At 40.6% G+C, this 13,384-nt stretch overlaps 1 protein-coding gene across 4 annotated transcripts in view; it reads left to right on the top strand.

Annotated features, from left to right (window-relative positions):
- Positions 1 to 13,384, top strand: part of sestd1 (SEC14 and spectrin domains 1) — a 128,313-nt gene that overhangs the window by 83,092 nt on the left and 31,837 nt on the right. For all 4 annotated transcript variants that reach the window (XM_073047108.1, XM_073047107.1, XM_073047110.1 and 1 more), the window contains exon 9: positions 6,600 to 6,655. In XM_073047108.1, coding sequence (XP_072903209.1) covers positions 6,600 to 6,655 — 56 coding nt within the window. The remainder of the gene's footprint in view (positions 1 to 6,599; positions 6,656 to 13,384) is intronic.

The raw sequence follows: 13,384 nt of genomic DNA on the forward strand, positions 1-13,384 counted from the left end.
AAATATAGCAATATAAAACCATAAATAATTAAATAATAATAAGTGAATTATGCCAAGTGGAAATAAGTCCAGGGCCAGCCTATTGGCTCAAGGTGTCTGACACTCCGAGGGAGGAGTTGTAAAGTTTGATGGCCACAGGTAGGAATGACTTCCTATGACGCTCAGTGTTGCATCTCGGTGGAATGAGTCTCTGGCTGAATATACTCCTGTGCCTAACCAGTACATTATGGAGTGGATGGGAGACATTGTCCAAGATGGCATGCAACTTGGACAGCATCCTCTTTTCAGACACCACCGTCAGAGAGTCCAGTTCCACCCCCACAACATCACTGGCCTTACGAATGAGTTTGTTGATTCTGTTGGTGTCAGCTACCCTCAGCCTGCCCCAGCACACAACAGCAAACATGATAGCACTGGCCACCACAGACTCATAGAACATCCTGAGCATCGTCCGGCAGATGTTTGCAAACATTTGCATGGCGTTCTACATAGGTATGTCCCATTGAGGCAGGGAAAGAATGGTAGAATAAAAGAACCATGGTGTACAAAGGATGTAGAAAATCCAATTAAGAAGAAAAGCTTATGAAAGGTTCAAGAATCTAGGTACTGTTACAGCTCTAGAAAATTACAAGGGTGCCAGGTAGGAGCTCAGAATGAAATTATGAGAGCTGAAAGGGGCCATGAGAAGGCCTTGGTGAGCAGGATTAAACAAAGCTCCAAGGCATTCTACAAGTTTCTGAAGAGCAAGAGGATGAGCTGTGTGAGAATAGGACCATTCAGGAATGAGAGTGGCAACATGTGCATGGAGCTGGAGGAGGTAAAGGAGGTACTTAATGAATACTTTGCTTCAGTGTTCACCAGTGAAAAGGACCTTGGCAATTGTGGGGATGACCTACAGCGGACTGAAATGCTTGAGTATATAGACATTAAGAAAGAGGATGTGCTAGAGCTTTTGAAACTTAATAAGTTAGATAAGCTATACCCCAGGCTACTGTGGGAAGCAAGGGAGGAGATTGCTGAGCCTCTTGCGATGATCTTTGTATCATCAATAGGGACAGGAGAAGTATCAGAGGATTGGAAGGTTGCAAACATTGTTCTCTTGTTCAAGAAAGGGAGTAGAGATAACCCAGGAAATTATAAACCAGTGAGTCTTACTTCAGTGGTGGACAAGTTGTTGGAGAAGATCCTGAAAGGCAAGATTTTTGATCTGATTAGGGATAGTCAGCATGGCTTTTGTCAAGGGCAAGTCATGCCTTACAAACCAGATTGAATTCTTTGAGGATCTCACAAAACACATTGATGAAGGTAAAGTAGTGGATGTCGTGTATATAGATTTCAGTAAGGCACTTGATAAGGTTCTCTGTGCGAGGTTCATTCAGAAAGTAATGAGGCATGGGATCCAAGAGTCCTCGCTTTGTGGATCCAGAATTGGCTGGACCACAGAAGGCAGAGGGTGGTTGTGGATGGTTCATATTCTGCATGGAGAGCGGTGCCCAGTGGTGTTCCACAGGGATCTGTTTGTGGGACCCCTCCTCATTGTGATTTTTATAAATGACCTAGATGAGGAAGTAGAAGGGTGTGTTAGTAGGTTTGTTGATGACACCAAAGTTGGGGGCGTTGTGGATAATCTGGAGGGTTGTCAAAGGTTACAGCAGGACATCAACAGGCTGCAGAACTGGGCTGAGAAGTGTCAGTTGGAGTTCAACCCAAATAAGTACGAAGTGGTTCATTTCGGTAGATTAAATTTGAAGACAGAATATAATATTAATGGTAAAACTCCTGGCAGTGTGGAGGATCAGCAAGATCTTGGGGTCCATTTCAATAGGACACTCAAAACTGCTACACAGGTTGACAGTGTTGTTAAGAATGCGTATGGTCTGTTGGTCTTCTTCAACCTTTGGGATTGAGTTCCAGAGCCGTGAGGTAATGTTGCAGCTGCATAAAACCTTAGTTAGACCCCACTTGGAGGACTGTATTCAGTTCTGGTCACCTCAGTACAGGAAGGATGTGGATACTATAGAGAGAGTGCAGAGGAGATTTACAAGAATGTTGCCTGGGCTGGAGAACATGCCTTATGAGAACAGGTTGAGTGAACTTGGGATTTTCTTTGTGAAGCGGTGGAGGATAAGAGGTAACCTGATAGAGGTGTGTAAAATGATGAGAGACATTGATCGTGTGGATAGCCAGAGGCCTGAAATCGCTAACGCAAGGGAGCGTAGTTTTAAGGTGCTTGGAGGTAGGTGCAAGGGGGCATGTCAGAGGTAAGTTTTTCACATAGAGTAGTGGGTGTGTGGAATGCACTGCCAACGAAGGTGGTAGAGGCGGATACATAGGGTCTTTTAAGAGACTTAAATAGGTACATGGAGCTTAGAAAAATAGAGGACTATGCGGTAGGGAAATTCTAGGCAATTTCTAGGGGAGGTTACATGGTCAGCACAGCATTGTGGGCTGAAGGGCCTGTAATGTGCTGTAGATTTTCTGTGTAACAGCGCTAAGTACACAAAGACTGATATGTTTAAGGTTTAGTACCAATCTAACACAGCTTTGCTATTTTTCAATTCTATTTTGCTACTCAAAGCTGTATTTGATTTGGTTTAATTGATTTATGGACATGTGTTATAAGTTTTTAATGATTTGTGCATATTGACCCAAGACATCAAGGTCTTAAGATGAAAATCGTTTGTAAAACATTAAGTTGTAATTGTCACATCACTGTATTAATAACCAAGGAATTTAATTGAATGTTACAGAATTTTTAAATGAGCTGGTGCCTTGAAACCAGAAACAAAGAACAGTAGTTATATTCTTTTATCAAACTTAAATGCTTGTTACTGACTTTCCAAAGGCATCTGGTTTTCCTTTGGTTCCCTTCTGGTTAGTTCTGTATATGCTTTGCTTTTCTCTTTCCCATTTCTCTCAGGTTTTCTCAAAATTCATCATGACATCCATCTATGTTCTTGATTTAATTTAATTTGAACTAATCTACCAACGCCTCCTTCATTATATTCAACTCTGGATGACCTCAAAAATAAGAATACACATGTCAGGATGTTAATAATTGATTACAGCTCAGCCTTCAACACCATACTAGCTGATAAGTTCATATTCAATCTCTTGGACCTTGCCAGTGTAGCCCCCCTCTGCAACTGGCTCCTGGACATTTTGACTGACAAATGTCCTGGACATTTTGACTTCATTTAGTTAGAATTGTTTATAATATTTCATCCACCTTGATGCATAACACTGCTCTGTTTCCTGCATCCCAATCTTTCTGATCAGATACAGCATCAACTCAATCTTTAAGTTTGCTAATTGCACTCTAGTATATATGACACTAAGCCAATCTGAAATTCCTTTCTTCACACCTTTCTACTTTCTCTTCTCACTGGGTATTTTTCAAGACTGAAATTGATTCAATTTGAGTGCTGTGGGAATTGAAGAATGTTGGGATTTGATGGGAATGTGGACGTGTTAAACAGAACCATCATAACATCAGCCGACCCAAATTACACGTAACTAAGGCCCAACCGTATTAATAAGAAATAGCTCATCATTAATAGAATATTCGGTCTGGGTTAATTACTAATACATAAAAGTGAATACTGCAGGTGGGGCTCATCAGTTGTGGTTGACAGCTTATCTAGGAGAAGGAAAACTCTGATCTCAACCCTCCGCTGCCTTGCAGCTAAACCAACTCATGGGGAAGGCTTCTGGAGTAAATCCAGAGGGGAAAAATCTGCAGCTGAAGCCTCTAAGGCAGTCCTACGTTGAGTTCAACGCTGACTGGCAACTCCTGTGACCAAAGTGTATCGGTCTCTGCTGTTCCTTTGGCTTCATCAGATGCATGGAGAGGGGCAGCTTGCTAAACGGGCAACAACTTGCTCTCCATTTCATACTGCTCAAGCTTGCGTATCTAGACGGCTTGATCAACCCTGACCGACAGAGGCCTCACTCACTTGTTGTGTTAGATCTCAGCACTATTATTTTCAAGAGCAGACAAATGCCATTAATAACCACAAATCATTTTTCATAATTCGACCCAACCTATTTATCTGATAATATCGCTCAACTTCTTTAAATAATACATTTGACTGTTTCAAAAATGTCTTAGTTCTATGGATTTTCCTTGCAATCTTTTCGTTTCATATTTTAACTGAGTGACTTATTTGTAATATGCTCATTTCCACCTTCATTGTTAAACATTTAGAATAAGGAGATGAGGACAAAAATGAGAATCGATAAAAAGAGAAAAGATACTTTACTGTTTTGAACAGAGGTAATTAAATTGGGTTAATTTTAGAAGTTGACAGATCATTGCATTTTCATTTCATCTTGAATAAATTGTATCTATTCTCATAAGCTGGTACCAACTGATATTTACAGTACATTATTAAAACTTTGAACTGCTCTAAAGTGAAAACAGAATTACATACTGAATAAAAAAAAACAAGTTGCTGGAGAAGTCTGCAGGGCAAACCACATCTGTGAGAGAGAAATTAATTAAATGCTGCAGTATTGCTGCCAGCAGTGCAAAGACTTAGATGATATACAAGGACTTTTTCTAGCTCTGTCGGTGTTTGCTTGCTGCCAAAGATTGTTCCAGTTTTGAATGCTCACACTCTGGTGCAGGGCCCTGCACGTTAAGACAAAACTGTTTGGACTCACATAAGTAAGTCCAAAAGTTCTAAAACCTTGGAGGCAATTGACACAATGTTCCAAAGTGCTGGTGAAACCACACCTGAAGTACTGCATGACTTTGGTTTCTATATCTAAAGAGGAAAATACTTGCATTGGATTCACTTGATTGATTCCTGGAATGAAAGAGTTGATATATAATTAAAGATTGTGAACGTTGTGGTTGGAATGAGGGATAGTTTCTGAATAAATATTTCTCCAGCTGGGATTGTTTTTCAAACTGTGAGGCAGGATTTAAAAGGGGGTTGAAGTGGAATTACTTAACTCTTGATTTTTTTGGAATCTGTATTCCTAAAAACTATTGATTTTAAATTGTTGAATATATTAAAAGTGTAGATTTTCAGATATATGAACTGTATGGTCTTTGGAGAGTGGGGAAAAGACACTGAGGTCAAGATTAGATGAATCCTGACTTTTTTGAATGGCAAAGCAAGTTTGAGGGCTGACGGCCTACTCTTACTCTTGTTTCTAAAGTTCTTAAATACTTTTTAGTTAAGATCTTAAACTTTTTAATAAGTCAGGAAAATTAAGTAAACACTTAATTCAGAAAGTCAATTGTATAATATTTACCCTTGAGAGTTACAACCATTACTTTCCTTTGCCATGAAAGGACTTTTTGTTCCTACACTAAGTCTAATCTGGCAACACGCATTGAAGTACTGAAACAACTAATCTGGCATGGTTTCAGCAATTCCCCAGCGTGTTGAGGAATTGCGAAAAGTCTGTGCGAGTCCAAAATCTGAGTGCTGTTTGACAAATCCCCACCGAAGTGCAGGCAGAGAGTTCGGTACTTCCTGTTTAAACTTCCTGAAACTTGCTCTGGGAAATGCTAGTGGTTCATCAGTGAATTATAAGCACCTCTAAGCAAATTGCATGTTAGTGTTTTGTACTCTGATAAGTCATGGACCTAATGCATTAACTCTTTCTTGTTTGCTATATTCTCTCCATTGACCAGTTGAGTATTTCCAGCATTTTGTATTTCACATTACAAGCATCTTGAGTAGCTTGCATTCATGCATTCTTCTTAAGACCCTCTTAAATGTAGTATTTTAGTTTTAGGCAAAGTATACGAGGGGTGATTGATAAGTTTGTGGCCTAAGATAGAAGGAGTCCATTTTAGAAAACCTAGCACATTTAGTTTTCGACATAGTCCTCTCCTACATTTACATACATAGTCCAGCGGCCGTGGAGCGTACAGATCTTGGACCTCCAGAAAGTGTTCACAGCATGGGTGGTTGATAAGTTCGTGGCCTAAGGTGGAAGGAGATGAGTTATATAGCCTTCGTCACATGCAGTTCAACTCTTTGAGTGATTATGCAGAAAGTTTGAAGTTAATAACTCACCAGTAGTGATTGATAAGTTTGTGGCCTAAGCTAGAAGAAGATGTTATTAACTTCAAACTTTCTGCGTAATTGCTCAGAGTTGAACTGCATGTGCATGTAACGAGAGCTGTATAACATCTCCTTCTACCTTAGGCCATGAACTTATCAATCACCCCTGCTGTGGACACTTTATGAAATTCCAAGATCTGTATGCTCCACGACTGCTGGACTAAGTGTGTAAATGTAGGAAGGACTACCGGTATGTGAAAAATAAATGTTCTAGGTTTTCTAAAATTGACTCCTTCTACCTTAGGCCACAAACTTATCAATCACCCTTTGTATTTTCAGACCCAAGCTAGATCTGTTAAACTTTGAATTGTTCTTTGATTTAAATTTGCTGACGCCCGTCTTTAAGTACATCATAAATGACATAGTATCGATTATTGTCGTTAGATGGAGGTAAACTTTAGAGATTTCTAAGGCCAACCAAAATGGTAAAAGTCCATAACTGGTACTTCTATGATTTTTGTTTTGTATCCCAAATGGCAACTAAAAAGATTAACCCTCTTTTAAAATTTGCAGACCTGTAGAGTACAGTTTTCTTCCTTCCGTGGATCCAGAAACAGTATTACAAACAGGTAGATTTTGATATATATGCATTTTAACATATTTTATTATCAGTTGTTTGAAAAGTGAGTCAAGTTCTATTTCTGTGTTTGTTTTAGATGTGCAGATATAGTACAATGTGTAGCAAATGGCAGTGTATTATTATGTTACCATTCAGATAATGTGATCATGGACTTTTTATTTGCTTAAAAGAGGAAACTCCTCCTTATACAAGTATCCACTAAAGCTGCCACAATATCAATAACAATGATGATTTTCATGTTTAAAAAGCTTGCCACTGCTTTCATCAGTGTATTGTTTGTTTATTCCCAAAGACAGTTCATGAATTCTCTATTACCTTCTCCCATATGCAAAAATTGACTTTCCCATTAATGTTCTTTTTTGGTTCTTGATCGTAATTTAGATTATCTGTTGCTCATAGAAATAATGTTCAAAATGTTCAAACTAGAATAGGCTTTGCATTCAGTCTGTAGATGCAACTGTTCATCTTTTCCCTCTATTTTAGTTAAATATTTAAATATCCTGCTCTGCAAATACTTCCATTTTGTTTCAGAATGTGGTTCATTTGAACTATAGCTCCTCCAAGTTTATAGGATGTGTTCCATTTTATGACAGATGACCTCCAACGTTTGCATTTTTCTATAATGAAGTACTGCTCAAAAATAAATGCTACCACTCATCTGGTGGCAATCATTGCATGCAACTATTCTGAGGATGTACCTAGTCACATTCTACCTGGAAAGCAGGAAGACCAATAGGTCTGTTGTCTACTTAGCTGTTCTCATGGTGAACTCATTAGATTAGGTAGTGCATTGTCAAGTTGTTAATCTGAATAATCATTCTTGGCAGAGCAATGTTGAAGGGTTTTTTTGGTAGATAATTAAAACACCTACTCTTCCTTGTTTGACCATCAGACATAAGACATAGGAGCAGAATGTGGCCATTCAGCCTATTGAGTCTGTGTCACCTTTCAGTCATGACCAATTAATTTTCCTCTTGTGCCTGTAATGGAAATAACAATGCGCAAGAATGGAACAGTGTACAGAAAGTGGTGGGCACTGCACAGTCTATCACAGGCAAAGCCCTCCCCTCCATTGAGTGCATTTATGTGGAGTGCTACCACAAGAAGGCATCATCCAACATAAAGGATCCCTACCATCCAGGTCATGCTCTCTTTTTGTAACTATCATTGGGCAAGAGGTACAGGAGCCTTAAGTCCCATCCTGCTTGGTTCAGGATCAGTTATTAACTTATCGCCATCAAGCTCCTGAAGCATCATGGATAACTTCACTTATCACAGCTCTGAGCTGATCCTACAATCTACAGACTCACTTTCAAGGGCTTTACAATTCATGATCTCAATGTTATGTATATTTTTGTGCAATTTGTCTTCCTTTGCACATTTGTTGTTTGTCAGTCTTTGTTTTTTTTTCATAAATTCTATTGCATTTCTTTATTTTTCTGTAAATGCTTGCAAAAAAATGAATCTCAAGGTGGTAAATACGTAATTTGTATATACTTTGATAATAAGTTTACTTTTGGCTCTCAATCAAGAACTTATTAACCTCCACTTTAAGAAGACCTAATGACAGTACCCACAGCTGTCTGTGGCACTGAATTCTGTAGATCTCCACCCTCTGGCTAAAGAAATTCCTCTTCATTTTTATTCTCCTCTTCTGCACCTATACCTTCTGGTCTAGACTCTCCCACTATTGGAAACATAATCTCCACATCAACTCTATCTAGGCCTTTCAATATTCAGTAAGCTTCGATGAAATCCCCCCACATTCTCCTAAAATAAAGACCCAGACCCATGTGCCTCATATGTTAACCTTTCATTCTCAGAATCTTTCTCATAAACATTCTCTGGGCACTCTCCAATGTCAGCACATTTTTTCTTAGACATGGAGCCCCAAAAATGCTCAGTGCTACAAGTGTGGTCTGACCAATACCTTATAAAGCCTCAGCATTACATCCTTACTTTTATATTTTAGTCCTCTTAAAATGAATGGTAACATTGCATACTAATGAATAAACCTGCAAGTTAATCGTCAGGGAATCCTGCAATAGGTTTCCCAAATCCCTTTGCATCTCTGACTTCTGAATTCCGCCCCTCCCATTTATAAAATCAGTTACATCTTTATTCCTCAAAGCGCATGACCATACACTTCCCCACACTGTATTTTATCTGCCACTTCTTTGCCCGTTCTCCTAAACTGTCCTATTCCTTCGGCGTATTCCGTTTCCCTCTGCCTATCTCTGTACCATTTGCCAACTTGGCCGCAAAGCCATCACTTTCATCAAACAAGTTATTAACACACAGTTGCAAGAAAAACATTTGTGAACCCTTTGCAATTACTGGTTTTCTGCATTAATTACTCATAAAATGTGGTCTGTTCTTCATCTCAGTCGCAATACTAGACAAACACAATCTGCCTAAACTAATAACATGCTACTGTACTACTGTACTACTTCTCGTCAATGCTGAGTACACCACTTAAACAGTCATAGTCTAGGTTCAAAAACATATGTGAAACTCAGGGATAATGCCTTCTACAAAAGCTATTTAGAGTCAGTTGGAATCAATGAGTTGAGATTGGAGGTGTGAGTTGTAGAGGTTCCCTGTCTTATATAAAAAAAGACACACAAAGTCAGGTTACTGATAAAGCCTGCTCTTCTCAAGAAAGATCTGTTTATGTGCTCCATGTCTCGATTAAAATAAATTTCAGAAGACCTTAGAAGAAGAAGAAGAAGAAGTAGAAGAAGAAGAAAATAGAGATGCATGAAGCTGGAAAAGATTTCAAAAGCATTTCTAAAGACCTGAGTATTTATCAGTCCACAGTAAGAGAAATTGTCTACAAATGGAGGAAATTCAGTTCTGTTGCTGTTTTCCCTAGGAGTGGGTGTCCTGTAAAGATCACATCAAGATCACAACATGCAATGCTGAAGGAAGTGTAATATAACCCAGGGGTAACACAGCAAAAGACCTGCAGAAGTCTCTAGAACTTGCTAAAGTTTCTGTTCATGTGTTCACTATAAGAAAAACACTGAACAAGAATGGTGTTCATGGAGGAGACCACTGCTCTCCAAATGAAAATAATTGCTACATTTCTCAACTTTGCAAAAGACCACCTGAATTTTACACAATGCTTCTCAGACAATGTTCTGTGGACAGATGAGACAAAAGTTGAACTTTTTGGCAGAAATGCACTCTACTATGTTTGGAGGAATAAGAACACTACACACCAATTGCTGGGGCTGCTTTGCTGCTTCAGGGCCTGGACTGCTTGAAATCATTGAGGAAACAATTAATTCAAAATCTTATGAAGACTTTTTACAAGAGAATGTCAAGGTAGTGGTCAGTCACATGAAACATAATAGAAGTTGGATAATATAACAAGACAGTGATCCAGAACACAAGAGTAAATCATTCCCACTTTTTGTCTTATGCCAGTCATCCTTCCCCTGACCCCAGCTCTAATCCCTGCCCTGTAATCACCATCCCCTGTGACCTTCCCCTTTCTGAGTCAGCACGTTCTATCCTCAGCAATGGCCTTGCCTTTGCCTTGTGCTCGCACCTCAGTGTTTTCCTCATCCGCCATGACACTGAGCTCTCTTCTGTCACCTCTGGCTCTGAGCCTACACCTTTAGCAAGGATCCCCACCCCTCCGATGACCCATTCTCCAATCTTCAACCCTCCTCCTCTTCTTAGACACCTCACTCTGGATTTTTTTGTAATTTCTAACTCCTGATGCGATAGAAATTGTCTCATCTTCAGCAGTCCTGTCTCCTATTCAAACATCATGCCCTCTCACCACAGTACTGTGCACTGTCTCTGCACTAATCTCAACCTCACCATCAAACCCACAGATGGGGGAGGGTGCTCTTGTAGTGTAGTGGACTGATCTCTACCTTGCTGAGGCCAGGCAGCAACTTCCACAACACCTCTTACTTTACTCTTGAACAGGACCCCACTAAAGAGCACCAGGCCATTGTCTCCCACACCATCACCAAACTCATCAACTCAGGAGATCTCCCATCTACTGGCACCAACCTCATAGTTCCCATACTTCTCATTGCTCATTTCTCCCTTCTGCCCAAGATCCAAGATCCAACCCTGTCTGTCCTAGTAGGCCCATTGTATCTGCCTGCTGCTGCCCCATGAACTTCTGTCTATGTATTTTGACTCCCTTCGTTCAGTCCTTTCCCACCAACATCCATGACCGTTAGCACGCTCTTGATCACTTCAAGTTCCCTGGCTCTGATCACCTCATTTTCGGTATGGATGTCCAGTCTCTGTACACTTCTGTCCCCTATCAGAAAGGATTTAAAACTTTCAGATTCCTTCTGGACAACCTATGTAACTGGTTCCCCTCCACCACCACCCTGCTCCACCTGGTGGAATTGGTTCACACACTCAACAATTTCCCTTTTGGCTCCTCCCATATTCACTAAGCCTAAGGTACAACCATGGGTCCCCACTCTTACTACGCTGTTTTGATGACTGCATTGGTGCTGCTTTATTCACCCATGCTGAGCTGGTCAATTTCATCAAGTTTGCCTCCAACCTCTATCCTGCCCTCGAATTTACTAGGTTCATATCTGACACATCTCTCCTCTTTCTCAATCTCTCTCTCTCCAGCTCTGGAGGCAAACTATTTACTGTTATCTTTTATAAATTACTGACTCTCAGTTCTCTTGACTATACCTCTTCCCACCTTGTCACTTGTAAGAATGCTGTTCAGTTTTCTCAGCTCCCCCGTCTCTGCTGCATCTTCTCAGGATGAGGTTTCCATTCCAGAATATCTGAGATGTCTGCCTTTTTTAAAGAGTGGGGTTTCCCTTCCACCACCATTGATGGTGCCCACACCTGCATCTCCTTCCCACACATCTGCTCGTGCCCCATCCTCCTGTCGCCATAGCATAGATAGGGTTCCACTTATTCTTGCCTACCACCCCATGAGCTTTCATATCCAGCACATTATTCTTCGTAACTTCTCCCATCTACAATAGGATCCTACCACCTGGCACATCTTTCCCTCCCCCCCACACTCTCCACCTTCCATAAGTTTTGCTCACTGCATGACTCCCTTGTCCATTTGTTCCACCCCACTGATCTCCTTCCTGACATTTATCCCTCCAAGTAGAATAAGTGTTCTGCATACCCCTATACCTCTTTCCTCACCACTATTCATGACCCCAAACAATCCTTCCAGGTAAGGCAAAGTTGTATCTCTGAATCTGTCGGGGTCATCTATTGGATTGGGCACTCTCAGTGCAGCCACCTCTACATCCGTGAGACTGGTACGCTGAGCACCATTGCTCAATCCCCCACAGAAGGCAGAATTTCACAGTGGCCACTCATTTCGATTCAACTTCCGATTCCCATTCCGACATGTTGGTCCATAGCCTCCTCTGCTGCCACAATGAGACCATGCTCAGGTTGGAGGAACAGCATCTCATATTCCATTTGAGTAGCCTCCAACCTGTTAGCATGATCTAAGATTTCTCTAATTTCTGGTAATTTCTCTCCTCTGCCCCTTCTCTCTACATTCTCTATTCTGGTTCTCTTCTTGCTCCTTCTCTTCTCCTCACCCTTCCATTACCTCCCTCTGGTGCCCCTTCTCTTTCCCTTTCTTCCATTGTCCACTATCCTCTCCTATCAGATTCCTCCTGCTTCATTCCTCACCACCTTCATCTATCATCTCCCAGCTTTGTACTTCATCACACGTCCCCTATCCAGCCACCTTCTTCCTCACCTGGTTTCACCTATCACCTACTGGCTTGTACTCCTTCCCCACCACCCACCTTCTTATACTGGCTTCTATCCCCTTCCCAATCCCAATCACCCAAAACACCAACTGTTTATTCCCCTCCATAGATGCTGCCTGACTTGCTGAGTTTCTCCAGCATTTTTGTTTGCATGCTGACTTCAGCCTATTTTATCATGTGCCTCCAAGTAGTCTGAAACCTCATCCCTAATAATAGACTCTAAAATCTTGTCAACCACTGTAGTGAGATTAAATTGTCTATAATTTCTTACATTTTGCCTCTCTCCCTTCATAAAGAGTGGAATTGTGTTTGCAGATCCCAGTCCACTGGAACTATCCAGAAACTAGTGTATTTTGAAAGATCACCGCTAATTCCTGCATAACCTCTTAAAATATCTCTTTCAGAATCCTGTAGTCATCTGATCCGAGTGACTTGTACATCATCAAACCTTTCAGCTTCCCAAAATTTTCTCCTTAGTAATAGCAATTACACTCACTTCTGCCTCCTGACCTTCTTGAATTTCTGTCATACCACTGGTGTCTTCCACAGTGAATACTGATGCAAAATACTTATTCAATTTGTTCACCATTTCCTTCCTCCCCTGTACTTCCTATCCAGCGTCATTTTCAATGTCCAATGTCCACTCTTGCCTCTCTTTTACTCTTCATTTAACTGAAAGAAGAATTTTGATATCCTCTTCTATAATATTAGCTGGTCTACCTTCATGTTTTATCTTTTCTCTCCTTGTTGCAGTCTTAGTTGCCTTCTGTTGGTTTTTAAAAGTTACCCACTAGAACCTCAAGTTTCCCACTAATTTTTGCTCTCCCTTTTGCTTTTATGCTTTCTATGACTTTACTCATCAGCCACTGTTCCCTCATCCTCTTCTTTGGTCTGAACCAATCTTGATTCTTCCAAATTACTTCCAGAAACTCTGGAATTACTCCTCTACCATCATCCCAGTTAGTTTC

The sequence above is a fragment of the Hemitrygon akajei genome, chromosome 5 (assembly GCF_048418815.1).
Source record: "Hemitrygon akajei chromosome 5, sHemAka1.3, whole genome shotgun sequence".
Lineage (NCBI taxonomy): Eukaryota > Metazoa > Chordata > Chondrichthyes > Myliobatiformes > Dasyatidae > Hemitrygon > Hemitrygon akajei.